The 24129-nt window shown below is 51.6% G+C and overlaps 13 protein-coding genes across 13 annotated transcripts; 5 read left to right on the forward strand and 8 right to left on the reverse strand.

Moving 5' to 3' along the window:
• Positions 1-452: 452 nt before the first annotated feature.
• Positions 453-2343, forward strand: A1O5_08231 (uncharacterized protein; the record flags this gene model as incomplete). Its single annotated transcript, XM_007748815.1, has 5 exons — positions 453-656; positions 715-917; positions 973-1943; positions 2002-2113; positions 2169-2343. The coding sequence occupies 5 exons, from the start codon at positions 453-455 to the stop codon at positions 2341-2343; spliced, it is 1665 nt and encodes a 554-aa protein (XP_007747005.1).
• Positions 2344-3729: 1386 nt separating this feature from the next.
• A1O5_08232 (CAMK protein kinase) lies at positions 3730-5272 on the reverse strand (the record flags this gene model as incomplete). The annotated part of the gene is made up of 2 exons (XM_007748816.1): positions 3730-4714; positions 4776-5272. The coding sequence occupies 2 exons, from the start codon at positions 5270-5272 to the stop codon at positions 3730-3732; spliced, it is 1482 nt and encodes a 493-aa protein (XP_007747006.1).
• Positions 5273-6452: 1180 nt separating this feature from the next.
• Positions 6453-7587, forward strand: A1O5_08233 (uncharacterized protein; the record flags this gene model as incomplete). Its single annotated transcript, XM_007748817.1, has 2 exons — positions 6453-6576; positions 6680-7587. The coding sequence occupies 2 exons, from the start codon at positions 6453-6455 to the stop codon at positions 7585-7587; spliced, it is 1032 nt and encodes a 343-aa protein (XP_007747007.1).
• Positions 7588-7821: 234 nt separating this feature from the next.
• A1O5_08234 (uncharacterized protein) lies at positions 7822-9832 on the reverse strand (the record flags this gene model as incomplete). The annotated part of the gene is made up of 7 exons (XM_007748818.1): positions 7822-8004; positions 8094-8285; positions 8353-8641; positions 8696-8838; positions 8892-9080; positions 9138-9386; positions 9491-9832. 7 exons carry the CDS (start codon positions 9830-9832, stop codon positions 7822-7824), a joined length of 1587 nt encoding a protein of 528 aa, XP_007747008.1.
• A 304-nt stretch (positions 9833-10136) lies between these two features.
• Positions 10137-12199, reverse strand: A1O5_08235 (uncharacterized protein; the record flags this gene model as incomplete). The annotated part of the gene is made up of 4 exons (XM_007748819.1): positions 10137-10564; positions 10611-10807; positions 10862-12124; positions 12174-12199. 4 exons carry the CDS (start codon positions 12197-12199, stop codon positions 10137-10139), a joined length of 1914 nt encoding a protein of 637 aa, XP_007747009.1.
• Positions 12200-12947: 748 nt separating this feature from the next.
• Positions 12948-14649, reverse strand: A1O5_08236 (uncharacterized protein; the record flags this gene model as incomplete). The annotated part of the gene is made up of 4 exons (XM_007748820.1): positions 12948-13101; positions 13172-13983; positions 14043-14432; positions 14491-14649. The coding sequence occupies 4 exons, from the start codon at positions 14647-14649 to the stop codon at positions 12948-12950; spliced, it is 1515 nt and encodes a 504-aa protein (XP_007747010.1).
• A 394-nt stretch (positions 14650-15043) lies between these two features.
• On the forward strand, positions 15044-16211 carry A1O5_08237 (4,5-dihydroxyphthalate decarboxylase; the record flags this gene model as incomplete). The annotated part of the gene is made up of 3 exons (XM_007748821.1): positions 15044-15162; positions 15245-15462; positions 15547-16211. The coding sequence occupies 3 exons, from the start codon at positions 15044-15046 to the stop codon at positions 16209-16211; spliced, it is 1002 nt and encodes a 333-aa protein (XP_007747011.1).
• A 452-nt stretch (positions 16212-16663) lies between these two features.
• A1O5_08238 (uncharacterized protein) lies at positions 16664-17331 on the forward strand (the record flags this gene model as incomplete). Its single annotated transcript, XM_007748822.1, has 2 exons — positions 16664-16717; positions 16888-17331. The coding sequence occupies 2 exons, from the start codon at positions 16664-16666 to the stop codon at positions 17329-17331; spliced, it is 498 nt and encodes a 165-aa protein (XP_007747012.1).
• A 153-nt stretch (positions 17332-17484) lies between these two features.
• Positions 17485-19099, reverse strand: A1O5_08239 (uncharacterized protein; the record flags this gene model as incomplete). The annotated part of the gene is made up of 2 exons (XM_007748823.1): positions 17485-18114; positions 18164-19099. The coding sequence occupies 2 exons, from the start codon at positions 19097-19099 to the stop codon at positions 17485-17487; spliced, it is 1566 nt and encodes a 521-aa protein (XP_007747013.1).
• Positions 19100-19604: 505 nt separating this feature from the next.
• On the forward strand, positions 19605-20396 carry A1O5_08240 (uncharacterized protein; the record flags this gene model as incomplete). The annotated part of the gene is made up of 1 exon (XM_007748824.1): positions 19605-20396. One exon carries the CDS (start codon positions 19605-19607, stop codon positions 20394-20396), a length of 792 nt encoding a protein of 263 aa, XP_007747014.1.
• Positions 20397-20833: 437 nt separating this feature from the next.
• Positions 20834-21312, reverse strand: A1O5_08241 (S25 ribosomal protein; the record flags this gene model as incomplete). Its single annotated transcript, XM_007748825.1, has 3 exons — positions 20834-21069; positions 21193-21250; positions 21310-21312. 3 exons carry the CDS (start codon positions 21310-21312, stop codon positions 20834-20836), a joined length of 297 nt encoding a protein of 98 aa, XP_007747015.1.
• Positions 21313-21687: 375 nt separating this feature from the next.
• Positions 21688-22356, reverse strand: A1O5_08242 (40S ribosomal protein S22; the record flags this gene model as incomplete). The annotated part of the gene is made up of 2 exons (XM_007748826.1): positions 21688-21947; positions 22224-22356. The coding sequence occupies 2 exons, from the start codon at positions 22354-22356 to the stop codon at positions 21688-21690; spliced, it is 393 nt and encodes a 130-aa protein (XP_007747016.1).
• Positions 22357-23088: 732 nt separating this feature from the next.
• On the reverse strand, positions 23089-23733 carry A1O5_08243 (uncharacterized protein; the record flags this gene model as incomplete). The annotated part of the gene is made up of 2 exons (XM_007748827.1): positions 23089-23139; positions 23197-23733. The coding sequence occupies 2 exons, from the start codon at positions 23731-23733 to the stop codon at positions 23089-23091; spliced, it is 588 nt and encodes a 195-aa protein (XP_007747017.1).
• Positions 23734-24129: the final 396 nt, after the last annotated feature.

Consider the following 24129-nt stretch of genomic DNA (forward strand, 5'->3'; position numbering starts at 1 on the left):
CTGGGTAGGAAGCTGAAGCCGAGGCATGCTTATGCTGGTGAAGCATATTGCCGTCTGAGGAACTACCGTCACTCTAAACCCCCACCAAGAAATCTGTCTCGTACTTGCCCATGGTCACCCACTTCTTTTGTATGTATTTTATTGTATTTTCTGAAGAAGAGAGCACGCCATGATGCCGGGAGACAGCCTGGCCATCTTTCTCCCTGGTCCGGTTAAGCGAACGGGCATTTGCGACGTCTAAGACTTAGGCGGATCACAAAACTAAAATCCGTCACGTTAAGGAGCGACTTCGGCGGCAGCCAGTCAGACTAAGCACGTCATTCGGCGGTGAAATTTTGCTGTCGCGCTGAAATGTTATAGCTTCCACTTCTACCTCAGTCAACAGAAATGTGCTCGATGCAGCTCTGCGCCACTTCTGGTCTTCAACTACCCTCTGCTGCTCAACCGTACACATGGCTGAAATAGCACAGACTGTTAACAAGCACGTTCAAAACAATGTAGAGCCGGTGGCTCACCCGCAGCCACGCAGCACCCAAGGTCCTTCGAGGCTTTCAAGGCTCGACGAAAGTGACTTTGTAACGGTCACAGAAGATCGTGAGCTGAGGCGGGGTCTTCACCAGCGGCACGTTTCCCTTATCGCGATCGCGGGAGCTATCGTAGGTTCGCCGCTTTCCCCCCTTTTTCGCGGCATTTCAAGGTTGACCGATTTTCAAGGGAACGGGTCTTTTCCTGGGACTCGGAGGATCAATTCAGACGGCTGGTCCCCTCGGAGCCTTACTAGGCTATGCGACTATCGGTGTTGTTGTCTGCGCTGTACAGTTTGCCCTTGGCGAGGTAACAGCCCTGTTGCCCGTCACTGGCTCCTTTGTCCGCCATGCAGAACTGTTGATTGATCCTGCCTTCGGCTTTGCAATAGGGTTTGTCCTCTTTCCACGTGCCAAGCAGCGTCGCCTTTTAACACATGATCAACAGGTACAATCTCGTCTACGGCAATTGTCTCTCTATCCCGGCTGAAATTACAGCAATTTGCGTTCTCTTGCAGTACTGGACCGACATCAACCCTTCAATATGGATCCTGCTATTCATTGCTATGACAGTCGCCGTCGGCTTATCCTTCATTGGTATTTATGGCGAGGTTGAGTTCTGGTTTGCTCTGCTCAAGATCCTCTTCATCGTGTTCCTGATCATCCTCGGCCTGATCATCGACCTTGGCGGTGTTTCAGGCACGCCTCGCACCGGCTTCAAGTACTGGAAGAATCCCGGCCCATTCGTCGAGTACATAGCCACTGGTTCTTGGGGTAAGTTTCTTGGTTACTGGGCTGTCATGAGCAATGCTGTCTTCAGTTTCGCGGGGACTGAGAGCATCGCCATGGCCGCTGCCGAGACGCGACACCCTCGTGTGGCGATCCCCAAGGCCTGTAAGCGGGTGTTTATCCGCGTTTCGATATTCTACATCCTCGCCGTGCTCATAGTGGGCATGCTCGTACCAAGCAACGATCCCAGACTCGACGACCAGTCCGGCACCGCCGCACAGAGCCCATTCGTTATCGCAGCCAGCGCCGCGGGCCTCAAAGGTGTTCCGTCCCTCGTGAATGCCGTCGTGATTGCCTCAGCGTGGTCCAGCTCAAATCAAGCTTTACTTTCTGGCACCCGCGTCCTGTACGGCCTTGCGCTGAAGAATCAGGCGCCTAGGGTCTTCTTGCGCACTACCCCATGGGGTGTTCCCTATGTTTGCGTGCTATTCTTTGCGGCCTTCATGTTCCTCGCTTTCATGAGCCTATCGGAGGGTGCGCTGACCGTGTTCTGGTGGCTCGTGGATTTGACGGCGTGCGGCGTGCTAATCTCGTGGATCACGGTGCTGTTAAATCATCTCCGGCTGCTGCGGGCTATGAATGCGCAAGGACTGGAGTTGAAGATGCTGCCATGGCATTCAAGATGGACTGGTGCGTGTTGATATACTCCCTTTTTGCATGATATATGCTAAAGACAGGTTTCTGACAGAGTTTTCAACACCTGTGGCACTGTTCTTGTGCGTTGTGATCCTCCTCACAGCTGGATTCCCGGTCTTCACGAAAGGCAATTGGTCGACCAGCGGGTTCATCGCATCGTATTTGTCAGTATACCATCTTTGCAATCGACTAGTAAAAGTGCTGACGCCATTACCAAAGGGACATACCTCTCGTGGCCACAGCGTATGCCGTGTGGAAGATATATAAGCGGACTGCGATTGTGAACCTTTCGGAGATCCCCCTTGAAGAGGCTCTTACACGGGCTGCCGAAGATATAGAGCCAGAAACTAAGTTGCCAAAATGGCGGCAGGTGATAGGGTTCCTTTGGGACTGATGGTGCCCTTGTTGTTGAAAAAGCATTAGATGAAGATCACATCATTGACACCTAAGTCCACAACATATCGAACCACACGCAAAGAAGAAAGACCGCCATCATTTCGAAAGTTGGAAGGTCAAATGGGCTTCGCCGCAAGAACAATAGACTGTTGGCTGGCAGGGCGATGACTGTCCTTCCAGATGTCGGACAAGGTCCATATTTCGGGCGGGCGCGGGCCGGTTCAGATTATTCCGACCGGAAAAGGTGCCGAGAGCCCTTGAGCGCTGTCTAAAGGAGATTGAAAGAGTGACTGGGGCTTTGGAGGCCCACTTGGCCCAGTGGAAGCGGTAGAGGACCGAGGGTGGCGGGGATGGACAACGGCTTGTCGATAACAGGCTGTCCTATGGAGAGTGTACCTTTCTTCCCTGGCATTGCACAATTGCCAAGGTGTTCGGCCAGAATGAGTACGACCAGAGCATGTTCTCGCTGGCAGACGAGTGGTTTCGCAAGACTACCTCCCGACCCGCAGTCCATCTTGAGACCAAGAAGTGAGGAAGACAATTGGCGCATTTTGTTGCAGCAGGTCATTGTTTTTCCTTTTTTTTTTTTCCTGTTCTGAAATCCTTCTGTATTCTTGGTTCGTAGGAAGATCTCAGGTCTAAACGTTGGCAAATTTAACCAAGAGCAAAATGTCAAGTCTCCCGCCGGGGAGGGAGGGGACAACAGCAAAGGTATCAGAGAGTAGAAGTTACTGTGCTGACGTCCTGGAAATATCACGGGGGGAAGTGGTTGTCATAACTCTCTATGACGACCGGAATATCTCGAAAAACACACATGATTCTGTACGAACGATTTGAGCAGCCGCCATCTAACGTCATCTCCCCGACAAAGAAGAGATTGCACCAACGTCTTCAGGCCACGAAGAAAACGTTCTTCATTGTTGCGACAATGGCGGGGATTTCCAACGCCGCTGATGAGAGAGAGATCCTATAGTCTCCTTGGCATCATCAACATCGCCGTGGGTGCCTTGTCCAGATTCTGTCTAGATCCAATTGGCGGAACAGCCCGGCCGTCCTCCCTATCGATAGTCTTATAATCGAATCCGTAGACCTAGCAGAGCGAATAACAAACTGAGTGCTAGGGATGCCATATGACAGGAAGATTGCGGTCCCGGCTAGTCTGCCCCTCCTGCAATCCTTGACATCGCCGCTGCTGAGGCCTGGTTCGATAGAAGAAGTGCTGTTTCTGAGAGGTGAAGTTGAGACGAATGGTAGTCGCATTGATGCTTGGGCATCTAGAACAAGGGCGTGTGCATTTGCGACCAATGCTCACCAGATCAAGCCATCCAACTCCTCAGTTAGCATCATGACGCAATATCTTCAGATCAGTCTCAACCGTACCTAGTCAATCATGCGGCAATCTTTCCATCTCTGTCCGGACAGCCTCAATATCAATGCGAACCAATGGATCCATCTCCAGCATTCGACATGTCACAGAATGCGCGTGCTCTTGTGAGGCATCTCCTGGTATGCAAATTCCTCTGAAGGTCTCCATGAAATGGTTATATTCGATTGCAATATTGCATGCGCGCCTATCGACTGTTTTTTGAAAGGCAGTCCATAACTTGTCCATAGCCGATGTGCCTCCCCTTGCCACAGTAAGAAGCATTGCAAAGCAGCATCCCAACTGCCAGATGTCTGCTTTCAGGCTACTTTCCTTGTGTTTCAATTGCTCCGGGGAAAGATATTGGTACGAGCCTTTGTCGTAGTCCGTGTCTGCACCACGTCGAAAGACCTTGCTGATCCCTACATCAGTGATAATTGGAATACAACGTCCGGTTTGCTGTTCGCGATGCAAGAGTATGTTATCAGGTTTGATGTCTTTGTGCTTGATAGAAAGACGGTGGAGATAACGAACAGCATCGGCGACCTCGTACATCATACGATAAATACAAGTGTCTGATGTGACGGAATGCTGCTCAAACCAAGGACATTTTGCCTTCCTGTCGGCATCCTCACCGCAAAGGAACTCCAATAAGGTATATGGCGCCCAGGGTGTCATGACAATATGGATGCTGTATGGCTCTTCGTTGACATCATAGGCTCCGATAAGTTGGATGATATTCCGATGAAAACAGAGTTCCAGAACACCAAGCTCCTTGAGAACATTTTTGCGATCTGCGGCTGAGAATATATTTTGAAACGTCTTTTGGGCGAATGATTCTTGTGTCTGGCGGTGCACAACCTTTCGTACGATTCCGCAGCTGCCTGAAGTTGGAGGAGCTGAACTATCAACAATGTAAGGCACGTCACGAGTAGTGTTGTAGGTGTGGACATATCGGGGGCTGAATCTGGAGAGGTCTCTCTCGAGAAGAGAAGTGAGTTCTGGGCTAAAGCCTAATGTGAGCTAACAATCGAAGAACAAGTGCGTCTTGGTAATTAGGGTCTTACATCAATTCTTCGAAAACATCTGTTGGGGGCTTCGGGCTGGTGCCCCACGACCAATTGCGTGCCGTTGCTTCAGGACCGAACCAACGAGATAAAATCTTGTGACATTCTTGACCGGATTGATGAATGCGATCCGTTATGTAACGGACTTCTCCTAGATCCACCTTGGTATCGTTCACGAAAAGAGACGCGAATAGTGCATTCAGAGCACCCTCGTCTCCATCTTTTTCCACAGTGGAGCAAATGTCCAACAAAGTGAACGCCTGAAAGAGTAGGTTCTTGACGGAATGCAAGATTTTGGCAACCTCATCAAGACTATGAGCATCGCTCGGAAACGTAGGGTGACTGAATTGTTTTCCAAGGCATTGAACCTGTGCTGATAGTTTTGCAACATGTTGTTGGAGGAGAGAGATCACTGGCGAATTCGTAGGCTTCCGGGTCCATTCGTTCAGACGGGTGCAGATCTCAAGAGCATGCACTATGTCGGTGGCAACGTCCATGGGAACACCATGAATTGTAGACTGCATCTTGTCCCACAATGCAGACAAGCCGAGAACCTGTGAAAGGTGGGAGGTACCAATTTCCGTTCTTGCAGCTAAAGCACCGATTAGAATTGGACCACTAAATAGTTCCATGAATAAGGTTCCGCCACCAGAGGCGCGCCCCTAGCGCGCTTTGCTCAACGCGCGTAACCACGTGGTGCGTGACGCGTCAAAACCCTAACCACCGAGGCCACTTTCCTTTCCCTTGGTGTCGATCACGTGGCTACCGTCGAGCGGGATTGATGAAAATAGACGACAGGGAAAGAGGTCAACGACGCCTTTACAACGGGGAAAAATAGAAGGCGCCCTGGAATTTAACGTACTAACAAGTGATACAACTCAACATCTCAATATTCCGCTAGAAAATCATTGTGTCTTGTGTCTGAGAGGCCACCTGTTGAGCTGACGACGTCAGTTCTACTACCTTCGGAAGGCATTTGTTGCAATGACAGCATCCTTCGGACGATCCCTATACAAAGTCAGCCTCGCCCGGTCTCATTCACCACCACAGGACACGAGTCATGGACCGGTGTACCGACGAGCCGAGTAGAAAAGCGTGCACTAAGGATCCATACAGTAGAAAAATCAAATGACGAAAGGTTGGTGACCAACGTGATTCTTTCAACTCTCTATAAAGGGGATTAGGCTTGGTGCCTGCAGCATGAATCGTATATGTAAATGCATTGCATACGCCAAATCGGCTGTTAGGCAACCTTCGACTCAGAGAGTAAAGGATAAAGGGGCTCCAGCCTCACCAGCCCCGTCGGCGCAAATGGCCGGCGGCCTCCCGCCGGCGCCATAGATGAAGCAGATAGGCGATACCCGCCAATGACATGAACGTCCTTATGTAGCATGCATGACTGGCACCAGGGCGAGTCTCTGGAGATGCCCGGTGGAATAGATTTCGATCATCCACATAGCACCCGTGCAAAATCATAAGTCTTGTCGGGGTGTTGAACGAATGAGAGGACAATTTCAACTCTTGCCATCAGCTGCATCACCAATTAAAGTCTGTCGTTACGGTCTTTTCTTTGTTCTCAGAGCAACCTTCGCGTGGCAGCGGCAGACCAGGACACTCGCTAAGCAATTTCAACAACACAGCTTTTCCCTCCATTTGTTCAGGGCTTCTGCTTCAGGCATGGCTGCTGTCGAAATCTTGAAGTTTCCCATATCGTCCCCGGCGGATACCACGCCTCTAGACAGGCTGAAAGAAGCTGGGTACGAGGCGTCGCAGATCCTGGCCGTGGTCGGCAAGACTGAAGGTACGGCGGTTTTTCTTTTCCGCCTCTATTCCCTTGGATAGAGAGGTACACGACGACTACATATACAAGACGAAGGGGCTGAACGCAAAAATTATTGTGTCAGGAAATGGCTGTGTTAACGACTTTTCTCGAACCTTGGCTTCGGCCGTGTGGGAGCCACGGATCCCGCAGGATGCCGTGACCATCTTCTCCGGCGGCACCGAGGGCGTGCTCAGTCCCCATGTCACTTTCTTTGTTCGGGCACATCAAGGCGTGGCCACGGGGCTGATCACTGCCATCGGACGCACGCGCGTCCTGGCACCCCACGAGGTGGGCACGTCGGCGCACTCGCTGCAGGTCGCGCACACCGTGTCGCAGATGATGCAGCAGGCATCGGTCACGCCGGCCCAGGTTCACTTGGTCCTGGTCAAGTGTCCGCTGTTGACCTCGGCGAAGATCGAGGCCATCCGCGCCGAATCGCGCACCCCAGTCACCACCGACACCTACGAGTCAATGGCAAAGTCTCGATACGCCAGCGCGGTCGGCATTGCGTTGGCGCTGGAAGAGTTGTCTCACGACATGCTCGAGGAAGCCTCAGCATCCCAGAACATCTGGAGCGCAAAGGCAAGCTGCAGCAGCGGAGCGGAGCTGGAAGATTGCCATGTGCTCGTCCTGGCGACAGACCCGGCGGGGGCGGGACAGCAGCAAGGTCATCTACACGCCGTGTCGCGGTACATGGCAGACGCCATCGACGCTTCGGCTGTGCGTGATCTTCTCGCGCAGGTGGAAAGCGCCAACGGCAAGGTCGTCCAGGTGTTCGCAAAGGCCCAGGCCGACCCTCGCGGCCATGTCCGGTCGTGGCGGCACACCATGAACACTGACAGCGACATCCACAGCACCCGACACGCGAGAGCCGCAGTGGGCGGCTTGATCGCCGGACTCGTCTCCGACTGCGAGATCTACGTCAGCGGAGGTGCAGAAGGGCAAGGGCCGTCTGGGGGTGGTAGTCTCTGCATGGTATATAAAACTTAGTAGCCATGCACATGTTCTCCAACATCGGGGGCTCTTTTTTTTTTTTTTTTAACCTCTACGCTCAGCGAGGCTGCTACCCTTCCCGGGAGACCAATGGGTCCGACAGGCTTTTCAAGCTCGCTCGTCTTTCGTCACATATACCAACCTAGCCCAGCCGTATTCTATTCTTCTCCAGATATGGCTTTCCACGTTCATATCTCGTCTCTCGTTCTTCCCGTATGCCTACCAGACTTATTAGGTGCCTCTGTCGCGAATCCTGACCATCAGCGGATCCCGAATCCTGGCGAAGAAGTAACTCCTTGAGATGGGGATCTCGGGCAGAGGCACTTTCTTTTCGTTCCCACCAAAGCTGCTGCTGGTGGTGTTGACCAGTTCTACATCGAAATATAGTAGTAATGTTCCGACCAGTTTTACCAGCTGTATACATAGGAAATGCCATTAGTTCGTAAGAAAGCTGCAAGCGAATGCGGAATATGCTGGAGATGGGGGAAGGGGTCATCACTCACCTCCATCATGGCAACGTTCTTGCCGATGCACTGCCTCGACCCGTGGCCGAAGGGCATCCAGTACCGCTGCATCTCCTCGGGGCTGATCCCGCCTGACCCGTCGATCCAACGGTCGGGGTTGAACATGTGGGCGTCTGGGCCAAAGGTTTCCGGGTCCAGATGGACCGGCAGGGCGGACATGCCGACGATCGTCTGTTCCCCAAAGTAAGGCCATGTTCTCTTGTACTGACTAGACACGGGGAGTTGGGGAGGAACAAACCTTGGCGGGGAAAAATGTCCCGGCAACGACGCGACCGCCCTCTGGCACGTACCGCGGAAGGTTGATCGTGGCAGGAGGTGTCAGGCGAAGGCTCTCTTTGATCACTGCTTGCAAGTAGGGGAGTTTGCCGAAATCGGCATATGTCGGAGGAGTCTCGTCCGTCAGGTAATTGCGCTCAGGAAACGCGGCCCGCAATTCCTCGGTCAGAGCTTCGTAGACCGCAGGATGGCCTAGGATATGATAGAACGTATAGCTTAGGGCTGACGACGTGGAGTCGCTGCCTGCGACACTGGATGAACTTTTAGCTTGGGCTGGAGTAGAAAGGCGAGGCGGCCCAACTTACATGCTCGAGAAAGCCTCTGTCCTCAAATCAATAGAGTCCAACATCTGGCCAGTGACTGGATCCTTGGCCTCGATGAGTCTCCCGAGCAGATCCTTCCGGTCGCTGACTTTCTCTTGCCTTCGCTCGACACGAGACCTCGTAAGCTAGAGAGACCTGGTTAGCCAGATAGATACCTTCGCTAGGAAGTGCCCCTAACCTCTTTCAGCCTTTCACGCCCCGCTTGCAGACTCTGGAGCCACGGGATCGGAAGCCAGGGCCACTTGGTATACGGGATCAGGGATGGCATCATTCCAATCGTAGATCCAAACTCCATCTGATTGTTGATGAGGCGAATATGCTCGTCCTCCACTCCTGTCTCGAGCATCCCAAATCCCTCACTGAAAGCCTAGAACCAGGAACGATCAGTATTCACCCTCGCAGAAAATGCACCGCCCACACATACCAATTCTCCAATAACATCGAAGGCAAAGAAATGACACCATTTCCCAAGGTTAATTTCCGCTCCTGAGGCTGCGAATCCTGACATCTTGCTCATGAAGATTTGAAGGCGCTCCTGGACAAATTTCTCCATAGACTGAAGTGCGTTCATAGAGTACCCGTGAGACACGATCCTTTTGCGCTGAGCATGCAAATACGGGTCTCTTTGGCCGAATATGGTCGGTCGGAAGGCGGTAAAAGCACTTCGAATTATCTTAGTTTAGCAGTGTATTCAATATTCATAAAACTCACTCGTAGTAGGTTGTCTGCAGAAGTTAGGCGAAAGATATCCTGTTCGGGTTCAGCACCGGGACTCACCTTTAGAAAATCTCTTCCCTGAACGGTATTGTAAATCTCCCGAATTGCCGACCTGTCAGATATGATCACCTCGTTCGGGGCGATACGGACGATCGGTCCATATTTTTGATGGAGGGCCAGAATTGTTTCATGAAAGTTGCCATTATTGAACGACAGCAACTTCCAGAGAGGGCTTAAGGACGCCCAGAATGGTCCATTGATCTTCGCCAGTGGTGAGAACCATCGCTGGTAGATGATGAACGAAAAGATGCAGATGAAAACACCGGCCACAGGAATCACCCATGACAGTTGACGCGCAAGATCAACGGCTTGGACAGCCACGGAAGTCGCTTTCCCATGCATTTTTGAGGGTCTTCGTCCCGTGTATACTTCACCATTGCTTCTTTTAGCGGTTGATATGCTTTTAATATGCCGAGACTGCATTGCGATGGTGGCAGTCGTCCCCTCTCCCTAGTCGCGTCGGCTCCCAGCCGCGGATCTCTCGGGTCCATGCCGATCGGCTCCTTACAGCTTGGAGGCGCCGGCTAGTCGTTTGTCGTCTCCAAAACTGTGGTGAACCACCCTTGACCACCCCAACATATTGGAGTCTCCGCATGAACAGTCCCTTCCGTAGCGTGGCAGGGGCCGAGCTGCATCACGTATTGCTTCATAGAGCTTCAAAGCCCGACCAATCAGCGGAGAGCAGGTCTCTCGGGAGACCCGTCCCAAAGAGCAAGTCGTCGAAGTCGAAAAGGTCCGAGCTGAGATTCAACTGAGCTTCGTCTTGTGGTCGTTGCCAAGGAGTTCTGTCTGCCGACAACAATGCCGGATCTGAATTATCCGATTGATGTTGAGTCGTGTAGCCTTGATCGGACACTTGGCCCGGAAGAGGTGTCTCGCGGCCACTCGTTTGAGTTTGAATGCGCTCAAGGAGAATCAGGTATCTGGCCGCAAGTGTACTCGTACCGCTGGCCGCCTTCAAGAATTCCATGCCCAATTCTAGTGTTTCGTCCGTTCTGATTTGCCCTAGAGCTTCCAGCTTCCATCTTTCCATGGTTTGTAGCGTCAAGAGAACTCCAATCGCAGTAAAAACATCTTTGCGATATCAGCTAAGGATCAGCACGTCTAGATTGAGACTTACAGTGAAGATTGTACCACAGAGAATTCAGCAGCCGCCTACGATATTGAGCATAGATCAGCTTGATAGTCTCGCGGGCAGCCAAGATACAACGGTTGCATGAAGCAATTGCAACGTCTCTGTGGAAACTGTCCTCGATGTCTTGTCGACTGAAGATAAGAAATGATTGGCGATGTAGCAGTAGACGAACATTCAAAAACCTGCAATTGCGTTAGTAGTTTGTCGCTATTGTTACTGGTATATGGCTTGCTTACCGAATGTACATGACATTACGTTGTCGCTGGAAATCAGGGCCGTCCGGGTACACCGGTTCCTCTTTCAGATGAGATGGGATACCATTCCACCAAGACAACAGTTCTCCATCCAGAAGAACAGAGTGACCGAAGATTTCTGGGAAATGGTCATATTTGTTTGGAGACTGATTTGTTGTCGAATTCCGTGGTTTCGCCGCTGACGAGTAGAGTTTGAGAAGAACTCTGTCGATGATGTGTGCAAGTTTGATTGTCTGGATGAAGAAGGATGTCAGAGATGGACGGCTTGCGGGCTGCCGAGGAATGACTGAGTCATTCAAGATATATTGATCGTCCACCGGCAACGGCAGCTCAACATCGGACGCATTTCCAGTGGGAATTGAAGGTGGCCTGCCAAACTTCATGCTCAAAGTGCGATCAATAACGAAACAACCCCACCATACACGCTTTCTGACCTCTCTTTCAACTGCTGACATAGCTGTAGAAGGGTTGAGATGGAGTCCAATGCTAATAGAGGTTCTGATCATTAGTCCACTTAAGCTCCAGCACTCGGTCAATTCCAAGGTGCCTTGAAGATAGTGACACATCAAAAGCAGCGCTTGAACAAGCTCCAAGTTACCCTCTTTGAAGATGTGAGCGAACACGATGTTTCGAGCTCTCACTAGGAAGCGTGTTGCCGAATTCGAGGCATTTCTATCTTGAATTGGATCGTGAAATTCGCATGCATGTGCGAAAATGAGGTTGAGCAGTGCGAGCCAGGTGGCTTTCGTGTCAGAATGATCCCCGTCGTTGATCCACATGCGCTCGTATTGAGTTCTGAAGCTTGGTTCGTGGACAAAGGGGTAGAGACGATGTACGTGGTTGAAATATAAGTCAACAAGACTGTCGGCCAGGTCTCTTGGAGGTAGTTCGTACGAGTCTTCGCAGTCCCTAGGAGTGAGGCCCGGATCGAGGCTGTGAGTTTGAGAGCTCCTTGAGCTTGAAAGGCGTCGGCGTTTGTTCCCTGACGCAAGAGCTTGCCGAGGTGCAGAACTCGTTTGAACCTTGGAAACAAAGGCAAAAGTTGATGATTCTCCGAAGAATGCCTCAGGATCTTGAGATTCCGATGGAGTAGTTGCGACTGGAGTCTGGATGCTCGCGACTTTGCTATGTAGCGCAATATCGGCAGCATCGTCGTCAAAGGAGGGACGCAGCTGGACTCGTTCTCGGCCTTCACCAAGAACATCAGTGTTCGTCTGTGTCTTTAAATCTATCAGTGATTTGAGTCTAGACACCAGTTAGACCATGCAAAAGCCGAAGGCACACAACTCCTTACTCGTCGACGCTGAGCTCGTCAACCATAGAAGGGTACACGCAGTGAGTTCCACGACTTTGACAAGATCCACAGAGGGGGCGACTCCCGTCACAGCGATTTTTCCTTCTTCGACAGCTTGTGCATGCTTTTCCAGATGCAAGTCTCTTTTTAAGGATTGGCGGGTCTGCCATATCGCAAGGCTCAGAATGACTCGCATTCTGTGGCCAGAGATTGTCCTGCTAGGGTTGATGCAGTAGCTTGCTACTATGGGTGGCCTCCACGTTCCAGAGCCCCATTCGTCTAGAAGCCCGCTTGTGGTTAATGTGGTGCAGAAGGATGAGACGGGAATGGAAACAATGCGAAAACCCCGCGACACTTGAAGCTGGGAAATCTGGGGAAGATCCGAGACAAGGATCCTGCACGTGACAACCGGTGTAGGTTGCCGGGGCAAGGCCGGGGTTAGGCGCCGGTTTCAGGGCCTCCCCGGTAAAGGAGAAGATACAAGGGTTGAGCTTTGTTGGATTGAGCATGTGGCAGGATAAATAATGCTCCGTCATCGGAAGCCCACTATTCGTTGTCCTCGCCCTAAACACCACAAGGGAGAATATCATAGGTACTGTTCAGTACGAGGTATATTCAAATGTCTCTTCGCTCCATCCCTTTGAAATTTCAAGTCACAGACGAGGCGGTCGTGAGTGAGCCGTAGTTCCATGATTCCACATTTCCGAGACATCTATATACCACACCCAAGGGGTTACATGTGCGTGCAGCCTGCGAGCTAACCTGATCACAAGGTTAGATGTCCTTGTGGAACTGCGGTTGACCCAGCCGTTTCCTCCACTCTTCGCCTTTAAACATCAGAACAATGATCCCCATGGATGTCACCGCGGTGAGCAAGGCAAGTGTGATCCAAGCCCACTGGATCGTAATCTCGTTGGCGAACGGGAGACTGTAGACGTAGATTGTCAGCCTGGCATCCTCGACAGTTTCCGAAAGAAAATCGAAGATGAAACACTTACGCATAAAACCCGAGGGGAAACGCAAAGGTCTGCCGCCAAAAGTTGTACAGGCTGCTGATTTCCCCAGACTGCGGCTTGTAGCAGTCACTGCAATATGCATAGCTGACCGTCGTTACCAGCTGAAGACCGAAACTGGCAATCGCCATTCCCATCACGGGCCCCATCCAATGCGTCTTGTGATACAAGCAGACACCGTAAATGATGATCCCCGTGGGGCAAAGGAGGAGGCTTCCAAGAGACGCGGGCAATCGCGCTTCTGGTTTCCTCTCGCCTCCATGTTTCTTTGCGTAGCGGTACATGAACCAGTCCGAAAAGGGTCCGGACAAGAACTCTCCAAGAGCTGAGCCAATCAAAAGGGGAAGTCCGAGCATAAGCCCGATGGCTCCAGTTTTGAAGTGATAAATCTTGGTGAAGAGAATGGCGACCGTCACTGCTGGTAGGATTGAGGAGAATGCGAACGAGACAATGTAATATAGACACGTGAGTGTCACCGAGGGATAGTACATCATCTCAAATGGACGCACAAAGTCCCGTAAGTGGACTCTTCGGTCTCGTAGCGCATTCCGCCGGAAGCTGAAGAGCATCTGCATGTAGGTCCTCTCTTCATGTTCCGCGAGCACCTTCTCGGAGCGGGAGAAGAGGGTCTCGGGCATAGCAAAGATCATGATAACCAAGGTCACCGCGTTGACGATGGCGGGGAAGTAATATGCCCATCGAACTCCGGCTGTCTGTACCAAGAACCCTCCAATAACAGGAGCGACGTGAGCACCGTTTGTCAAGAAGACGGTGAAGACGCCCATCTTCATGCCTCTCTGAGTCAGCGTTAGCATGCATTCAAACTTGGTCTGCACAGACTGCAGTGTTGTAGTACCTCATGTAGGAAAAACATATCGTTGACAGTGGCCGCTCCAAGGGCCATCGCTGCACCAACCCCGACGCCGCTAAAAACTCGAGCGATGATCAAAGTATGCCATGTTCTCGCGACACCGCTGCCGACTGTTGCAACTATTCCAATGATTGTCGAGACGAGATAAACCGGCCGTCTCCCATAGACATTAGCAAGCGGGGTCCAGAACAGAGGTGAAATTCCAACAGAGATGATGACAGAAGTCGTCTGATATGGCGCCTGGCTGACAGGGATGTGGAAAAGCTTTGCAAGAGGCACCAGTGCAGGGTTGACGACGGCGGAATTGAATGGGCCCAGCATGGCAAGAAACGATACCTGGATGAGCACGAGCCATTTCAACCATGATGGCCAGTTCTGCGTGACTCGCCGTCAGCAAGCGTGTTCCCCCCAAGAGAATTCCGTTTCTTCTTACCAAAGGGTCGTCGCGAAAACGAGTCGGTTGTGGCAAAAGGGGAAATCCGTGACGATCGCGTCGAACGTTGTCCGGCTTCTCTGAGACCGCATTTTCAATCGCCGCCTGCTCGGAGCCGTCTTTGGAAATCACAACGCGTACTTTATCGTCAGAGTCCATCATGAAGAGGACAGTTTGCGAGAGGTTTCTACGAATCCGGGGTAAGGGTGTAGCACCTCTCACGACATGCACTCTGTGGGGTATTATATCTGGTGGTCTCGCCTCCCCCAGAGTCCCCGACCTTTCGCTCGTCGGAATGAGCCGCGGATCTTATGAAGTGGCGCCGACTAACTAGAGTCCCGGATCGAGACACAACCCTCGCTCAGAGGTGCGACGCTTTCCATGTGGCGGCTCGGTAGGAGACTGCCCGAGGCCTGTGGATCGAGAGGGGCGTAGACTGATGGGTACACCGAATACTAAAAGAGAGAACAGAGAAACGAAAGGAAGTACCACCTCCACTCCCGAGTAACAGCTCGAAGAAGACGGATTGGATTGAGAAGACTCCTGGCTCAAGATGGTGCTTAGACTGTCATTTGCGTGCTGGGACTACGATCGGATGAAAGCCATTGAAGATGGCAGGGTTAGAGCGGAGGGAATTGAGCTCACCTTCCTCAATTATCGGGTCGAGGAGACGTATGCCCATGCAAAATCCTGCTGAGCAGTCAAAGTGCTGGTTGCGGCAAGGTTTCTAGACGACTGACATGGTCCAGAGCAGCTTCTTCCGCCAACTTCGATTCCAGGAATTCGACCTCTCTGAGCTTTCCTTGTCTTCTTATGTTCTTACCTTGAACCAAGACAGTCCACCCTTTATCGCCTTACCGGTCTTCCCCTCACGTTTCTTCCGGCACCAGTCGATGTATATAAATTCCAAGGCCGGCATCAAGAAACCCGAAGACCTGCGTGGGAAACGGATCGGGACTCCAGAGTATCAAAGTCGGTAACACCAACAGTCCATACCCCCTGGCTATTCGAATGAAAGACACTAACTATCCCTAATCATCTTTGGCGAAACCACAGTGACAGCAGCAGTCTGGCAACGAGGCATCCTGGCTGAAGACTTTGGCGTCCCTCTCTCCAGTGTACACTTCTACACTGGTGCCATTGAACCGTCGGACAAGCCCCGACATTCCAAGGTTTCGCACAGCTACCCGGCCGACATCAAAGTGACCGCGATCGAGCCTGGCAAGAACCTGTCGCAGATGCTTGCTGACGGCGAGCTCGACGCCATCTTCAGCGCCACGAAGCCCTCGTCCTTCGACACGTCCCCGGAAACGGTAACACGGCTGTTCGACGACTTCAAAGCCGTCGAAGCAGAGTACTATGCACGCACCAAGATATTCCCAATCATGCACGTCGTGGCCTTGAAACGCAGCGTGTATGATGCTAACCCGTGGATCGCTAAGAGCCTGACCAAGGCCTTCGCCAAAAGCCTGGAGATGGCGTATGAGCCCTTGAAGGAGCGGGCGGCGCTGCGGTACATATTGCCGTGGCTAGAAGACCACGTTGAAGAGACGAAGGAGCTGATGGGTGGTGATGACCGCTGGTGGAAGGACGGGTTTGAAGCGAACAAGCACGTGTTGGACAAGTTCCTGCAGTATTCATTTGAACAGGGGCTGGCTCAGAAGAAGTTCAAACCCGAGGAGCTTTTCGCCCCGAGCACGCTGGAGGACTTTGTACTGTGATATAGATACGGTATGCTGGAGCTTGCTGGCACACGTATGTAGATCGCAAAGGTGAATCTCATGCTATCTTCCTTTCCGCAGAGCTTTAGTATGGACAGTCCCGCCGTCTTTCCACCGGTTGCCCGGGAAGCCGGACTGTTTCGACCGAAAGACGCACGCGGATCGTCCGTGTCGTTCTGAAGAGTTCGATTGCTCCGCTTGGTTTGTTGGTCATACTGCGTATGAAGCTATAAGGCAAGGCCATTGGCTTTCAATGACGTGATGGAGCTTCCCAGGGTTTTCAAGGCATTCCCTGCTGACAAATTCCCCAAAAAGGGGGTTGCCAAAGTGGTATCGTTCCACTTGTATACCACCTAGTATGCAGCACTCAACATGCATATTAAGAGCAACGGCGATGTTAAATGGGCATTGCAAATGTCCATATTTGTTTCATATTCAACGTGAGATAAAACATGGCTTCAACGCAGGATCCGGAGAGAGCAAGGATACAGAAATGGCTCGAAGATGTAAGTAGTTGTGCTTATATACAGGAAATCCTTTCCCTCAGCCTCGCGGTCGTGTATATCGCACGGTCCCTCACTATCACTACTGGCTACACCTCCCTCTTCGTACATATTGCCCCCTGGTTTCTTTTCATTACAGGAGACTGATATGTGGTCTTAATTGAGATTCACAGTTCCATGCCGCATCCGCCACCCTCTCCGCCTCGCACTGGTGCAACAACTTCTTCGCGCCGTCGATAATCCTGCAATTCGGCAACGGCCCTCCCGTTCAGGGCCTGGAAGCACTCCGTGACATGTTCTTCGCCCCGCAACTCGCCCGCCTGGACTTGATGGAGCATTATATCGAATATTTCGACTACGTGCCGCCGAGGATTTACCAGGCCGCGAGGATCAAGTATCGCGTCAAGGGAGATGATCCGAGCGGGAAGGACGATGTGGAGATTCCGGGTTTTGCTACCATCTATGTCAGGGAGGACCAAGACGGCGACGGAGCCTCGGGTGACGGAGGGATCAAGGGAAGATTGATTTGTTATCGTATGGAAACGTTCCTCGACACGAGGCCGTTGGAGAAGAGGATGCAGGAAGTTTTGGAAGGTAAAGAAGGAAGCCAAGCATGATTGGAGAAACATGTATACAGCTTTCAGTATTCCTGGTAGGCGCTATCATAATCAGCGAATACACAATTCCATGTCCAAAATAGAAAAAAGGCTTCATCTCAACATTACCGGTGCCATCAATCATCATTCTTCTCACTTCGACCTCCTGTTGCTTCAATCCTTTTCATTGATCCGCCTGTCCCAATCCTCTCCAATCTTCAGACTCTCCACGACAGCTACTCTCTTTCCTAGTCCCGTCCTCTCTTCCTTCTGCCACCACTTTTCTGTGTTCTTGTAAGTCACCGATTCGTCATCCGTATCGATCAATCCACCATGTCCTCCTTCGTCACCAATAACGATAACAGTCTGCTTTACCCAGCCGGATAAGTCTGAGACGATCTCGCCGTCACGGCCACAGAGGGATTCTTGGATATACACGACCTCTGGCGAAAGGCTGCGGAGAATATGTTTGTGTCCGTTGGGTGAGGTATAGGGTAGTACCATAGTATCTTTGTCCACAATAACCACGGCTTGAGTGTACAAGGTCTTGAAGAGGGAAGTTGACTCGTCAAGGGGGCTCGGTTCTACTTGAGTCAGGATGCCATCATTAGGGAATTCCCCCGGTGTTTGGGCCGGAGTATGTGCATCCGTGTGGCTAATGTTTGAGAACGAAGATGCCATAGACTGAGAGGGTCTTCTAGGGGCGTGGCTGAGTGGGTGCGTTTTTAGATCTGGTGCGTAGATGAGGACGAAGACTCGTGTTGTGTCGGGTTCGATGTATTCTGGGAGATGTGAAAGGATCGACTATCAACCTGTTAGGTACCAATTTTGAGCGTCTGAAGTGCCAACCTACCGCATGTTGCTCAGCATCCGACTCGGCATTAGCATCCAACCCAACGGCCGACACTACTACAGCCACAGTCTTTCTTTTCCGGTTGGCGATAGACGCAGATTTGGGAAGTTCTATGCTTCCGGAAAAGAATTCTTCAGCAGTTCCGCGCCTCTTGATGCCTTGTTTGATCTGGCGGTTGTTGTCTCGCTGTTCGGCCTCCTCACTCCATCGTTCATGGTCTTCATAGGCTTCGCCACCTCCGCCGCTTAGGGTACTTATGGCGGCACCAACCATCGCGCCCGCTGCCGCCGTAGCGGAAGCAAATGGCTTATTGGCCCAGTCGTACGACTGAGTTTGACCCTGGCTGCGCGAGCGATCGCCTGAGGGAGTAGTTGAGCGGCCGAAACCCAGTGCACTTGACATGCGAGCGACGAGGCCAGTCTCCTGTTCCTCCTCTACCGCCGTCGACCGAGCACGGTATTCCTCTTCTGTCCCTCGCCATCCCGGAGGCGGAGGACCACCCTGAAATCCTCCAGGCGGAGGAGGTCCCTGAAAACCGCCCGGTGGTGGAGGCCCTTGGTAACCACCCGGAGGTGGCGGGGGTCCGAACCCTCCCGGCTGTTGTGGACCGGGCGTCATTGGAATGGGAGCACCGCCTTGAGGAGGCGGCCCTCCTTGGAAGCCAGGCGCCATCGGCGGTCCAGGAGGTAGAGCGCCGCTCATCGATGCATAGCCTGCAGGAGGGACGCCTCCCTGGAATTGTTCATCTTCACTCGATTCCTCCTCGTCATCCTTCCTCTCACCCCAGACCCATGCTGCAAGACCGATAGTGGCTGCTGTGACGGTGAGAGCAAGGGGAACCCAGTAACCAAATGTCGACCTGCTGCCTGAGTATCCGTACCCGCCAGAGGTAGTCGTCTTCCGTTTGCGCTCCGTCACTGTATACGAGTAGGACATGGCTGGGTCGGAACGTCACAGGAAGAAAGAGGCTCAAAGTCGCATGAGAGAGGAGGCTTTTAACTCGATTGAGGGCAAGGGCGACGTCAAGGTTGGAATGGTTGGCGGAAGGTGGAATGACGAATGGTCCTTTTGTTTACTTTGCTCAGCCGAGGCTCGCTCGTGCAGTGACGCGGCGACTCAAGATCAGATTCAAGAGACTGTAAGAGGCTGCACAAGAGCAAATCGCGTCGTGACTCTCATGCGGGCAAAAGAAAGAAAATACAACGACGGAGGGAAGAAGTAGGTAGGCGAGGTGGTGAGCTGAGTAGCTCGATTCAATCAATCCGCGTGGCTGGAAGCTGCATCTTGTCCCCCAGCCCGCAGATTCCCCACACGGCGAGACGGCTCACTTCCTGCGCAATAGTTCGTCATATTGGTCCTACTACTGGGTATGAGGAAGATTTCTCGACTTTAGTCAATGCTTCGTTTCTAGCGGTTCTTCAGTGACAGAGGATCGAGTACGATGGCTACTGCCTCGTCCACCCGGCGGCGACCGCCTCGAGTTGAGTCTGCGGCATCCAAGTCCACAACCTCCTCGCCACCATCACCAGATGAGCCCGAAGACACAACCTCTCGTGTCATCTCCCCCCTCGACATCCTGCGAGTCATACTCACCTTAATATTCGCCTCGTGTCTGCTTTCATACTACCTTACCTCTGGGACCTCGCTGCTGTTCAAATATAACCCATGGTTCCTGAACCCGTCTCAACTCTCTCTTTGGTGGACAGGGCCTTTAGCCCTCACACCGGAGCAGTTGGCGCTCTACAATGGCAGTGACCCCGCGAAACCTATTTACCTGGCCATCAATGGGACCATCTTTGATGTTTCCGCCGGAAAACACACGTACGGACCTGGTGGGAGCTACGAAGTGTTCGCGGGAAGGGACGCTACCAGGGCCTTTGTGACGGGATGTTTTCTCGAGGATCGGACCGGAGATCTGAGAGGTGCGGAGATGATCTACATTCCAATTGAAGATGATCCGGAGGAAGAGATCTCGAGCAGCGCGAGGAAATTGCGGGCAGAGAAGGAAAGAAGAGAGGCCAAGAAAAAAGTGCAGGATGAAGTGAGGAGATGGGAACAGTTTTACAAGAAGCATAAAAAATATTTCGAGGTTGGAAAGTTGGTCGGCGTCCCCGAATACACAGGCGAGCCACCAAAGCTGTGCGAGCCAGCGGAAAAGGGGAGGCCGAAGAGAAAGAATATGAACTCGAAAAAGGAAAAGAAAAAGCACGCACCAGGAAAGCCTGTACAATAAAGAGAAATGATATGGTCAAAAATTTCACGGGAGGACTAGACCACATGGAAGCATAGACGATGTATGAATGGCTTTAAAGTTCCTGGACTGCTTGCGTTGATTTGCTGTTTGCTGGGGCTGTGAGATGAAAGCTCCTCAGTTAACTAGATGCAACCAAAGACATCATTGAGATGGAAATTCGCAAATGCCAATGATTGATGGTGACAATGGTATTCGTCCTCGTCCAGCTTTTGATGGACAATTTGCGATTTTCTTTTTGCAATGTGAATCCGTAGCCCGGTCTATTGACCCAGCATTTCCCATCCATATCCCATGCAATATCATCAACATCATCTCACGGCGAAAGAGCATCTCCGTCAGGGGAGATCGTCTGTGCTCTGGCTCTCGCCTTCATTTTCTGCTCAAGCATCCACACCCCTCAGAACCGTCCACACATCTTAATCTCCACCAGCAGCCGCTCTTGTGTAAATGCTGCCCTTGCTGTGTGCCACGACTTTCCTAATCACACCCCTCTCCTCGAGGTCCGCAAGCGCCTTTCTCGCGAGCGAGCCATTGATCTTCAATCGGTCGACCAGCACGGCGACGGTGATGAGGCGGTACGATTGGACGTCCTTGTTGAGTTTGTCGGAGGTGGCTTTGTCGAGGACGACAGCGTGGTTGGCCTTATCCTTGACTATGGGCGGAAAAGAGGAAAGCAAATGTCAGCCAAGCAGATTGGAAGGAGAGCACCGTGAGATGCGAAAAGCCCTGAGAGAGACAGAAAAGAATGGATGAAAATGTCGGTCGAAAAACGTACCCTTTCCCTTGGACCACTTCTTCTTTTGCTTCTTGCCGCCGGAGGATGCTGCGGGCGCCTGAGGTGGTCAGCGATACTTTCCGGCCGGATTGGGCGTAGATTTGGGAATGCGCATACCATTTTTGCAGTGTTTGATGGATGATGGGAGAAATGATTGAAAGGTCGAAGTTCCTGTCTTTGAGTGATGGGAGGCTTCTGCGCCCCCGCAGGCTCCCGATTTGGCAACTAGGGCAAAGGTCTTGGCACTGTTGGAAGGTCGAAATTTCTTACCCGCGTGAAGCGTAGTTTTACGAGTGATCAAGGCCCTATGGTGCTCAGGATCATGATTTGATATGGATTCGGTTCATTCATGAGGATGACACCTTCAGATTTAGCTGGAATTATCGGCTGAATTCTCTACGGAATCAGGATCTGGGGCTGAATTCAAGACTTTTCCGGGTATCTCATTTCCCTCGCTCGTGCGTATCACATGCAGAAACACATTCCATATGCCACTTAGTAGAAGAAGCCAATGATCTTGCCCGAAACGTGCTTTCGTCTGGCCTCTTCGTGATCCATGATTCCAGCGCTGGTGGTGAGAACAATGTATCCGAACTGACGAGATGGCAGCAACTTGACAACCCACTTCTCCATATCACGGAGTTGAACGTTGTAGCGTGGGGAGATGACACCGGTCTTGTTGAGACGGCCATTGAGTTGAATGACAACTTTGCCACTGCGGTGATCGTCGACTTCTTCAAACTCGCCGATATAGCCTGTTGATAAATATAGCCGTCAGTCGATGTTTGAGAAGAAGCTTGGGTTGTTGCGACTGAATAAACATTAAACAAACATGGATGAAATGAGAAGGCAAATGTGTAAGACTCAGTCGCAGAAAAGAAAAGTCAATCTTTCGGGCACTTAAAGGGCAAAGGTCGTGGATGCAATGTTTTGAAACCGCCGCCTAGTTATCAACCCGACAAATTTTCAAGTATGTGTAGTATGCCAGAATCCTCCTCTTGTAAATCAACAAATGCAGGATGCGAACGTACCGTGCTTCTGCATGACAGACAAGAACTTGATGATAACCTTGGAGCTGGGTCGAATCATGACCTGGCGCTTGCCGGCCTTTTCGGCATTGTTGATGCTCTTGAGCGCGTCGTTGAGCACGGATGTTCTGACCATGATGGCGGTATTTGAGAGTGAGTGAGATTCTCAAGTTCGTGTGAGGGCCGAGGAACTTGAGGTATCTGTGCAGTGGAGAACTTGTTAGTCTTCAGGAGCCTTCGAGCCAGAAGAGTGCCCAGTGAAGGGTTCTTCAGCTCGTGTCGCGAAAGATGAGCGTATCCAAACCGGACAGAGCGTGGAAATGCTACAATCCAACAGCTGCAGTTGGATTGCTCATCCTAGGCCAGCTGAAGAAGGGTCGAATTTTAACATACCTCGAGGTAGGAAACAAGTTGACGGTGTGAGGTTGTCGTTGCTAGAGATGTGAGAAGAAATCTTTTGACTGCGGCTGCGGTTGCGAATCGATTGAATTTCGGTTGTGCACCCTGCCAAGAGTTCTATGCGCTAACCCTGATTGAGGACCATCCACCAAAGCACACAGCCTCGCCACATTAAATAGCTAGACAGCTACGCGCTCAAAGCCTGTGTTTGCTCAGATTGACCGAGTATCTGAAATACGAAATTCGGAGAATATGTTTGCAGCGGCTCAACGCAAAACGACATAAAGATCCGCAGGAGACAGGGAGTACTGGGTATATCGACCGCGGATCAGGAGATCTCCGGGCACTTGTTAGCCGAATCCGCCTCCAACGAGATCTAGATGAGGTTGAAACAGATAGGAGCGAATTTGGTGACAAAGAGACTTACAGTAGGTATATCTGATTCGTCATGAAACTCGCTCGATCGAGATCATGTATCAGGATTGACGATGACTGTAAGAATCAGGAGCGCCAGGAGAAACTGACGAGTCGTTTAGGAACAAAATTCATCTTCGAAGGACAGCAATGGTGAGCTTACCAGACCCAAAACCGGAAGAAAGACAAGGACCACCATTCCGCTAGTGACGATCTGCTTTCTGCGGGCCATGGCACTCTGACAGGCAAAAAATCTCCATGCTCCCGCAAGCGTGATAGCGATGCCTATGAATAGCGTCACCACCGCAAGCGGGATGCCCAAATTGTAGTCGCTCAGCTTTCCTGGTGGGACTGGATCTTTTTTCAACCTGTAAAGCTGGAGAATCGTGATGGAGAAGTTGGCTAGGGCTGAAGACGTTCGAACGTAGCCGAGGAAGACGCGTTCGTTGGCAAGATGATCCCTGGCTGCGTGAACAGGGACATGGTGGATGTAAGCAGGGAAAATGAGCCTTATCCAAGTACGCCATTGAAACTTGTGTTTTTCTCTCGGCGCCGTGCTGGAAAGACCGGCATCGGATGACGGAGCGACCTGAGTTGATTCCCTTCCTAACGTGTTCAATTCATGTTCCTCGTGGTGTTCCTCGTGTTGCTCACGATTCCGTCTTGCCGAGTTGTCAACGCCATTCCAAGTATCACCCATGGCTCAGAAGTGTGATACGTGCAGTCCATCTCGTAGTCGGTAAAAAGGCAATCGTGGAGGATATATATTCTGCCATCCAGGCTAAATCTATACCGGGGCGGGCAGGGGGATCTTTTTCTTCTGTTGCTCGATGTGAATTATGTTTCTCCGTAACCAGAGAGGAGCGATGTCTACGACGGAGCATTTGATCAATGCCGTAAGTCTGAAAGGCACTGGATCTTTATTTATCGCCGAGCACTATACTAGCTGACACTGTCTCATCGTTCATACCTAACTGGATATGCAGCGGAGTCCGAAATACCCCGTCCAGGCATGGGAATCGATGCTCCCTTGAATCGCGTCAGTCCCCCCTTGGACTCCATATCAATCGTAGCTACTTGGTCACCAGAATTTAAA

This window comes from Cladophialophora psammophila, assembly GCF_000585535.1.
Source record: "Cladophialophora psammophila CBS 110553 chromosome Unknown aczJe-supercont1.13, whole genome shotgun sequence".
Lineage (NCBI taxonomy): Eukaryota > Fungi > Ascomycota > Eurotiomycetes > Chaetothyriales > Herpotrichiellaceae > Cladophialophora > Cladophialophora psammophila.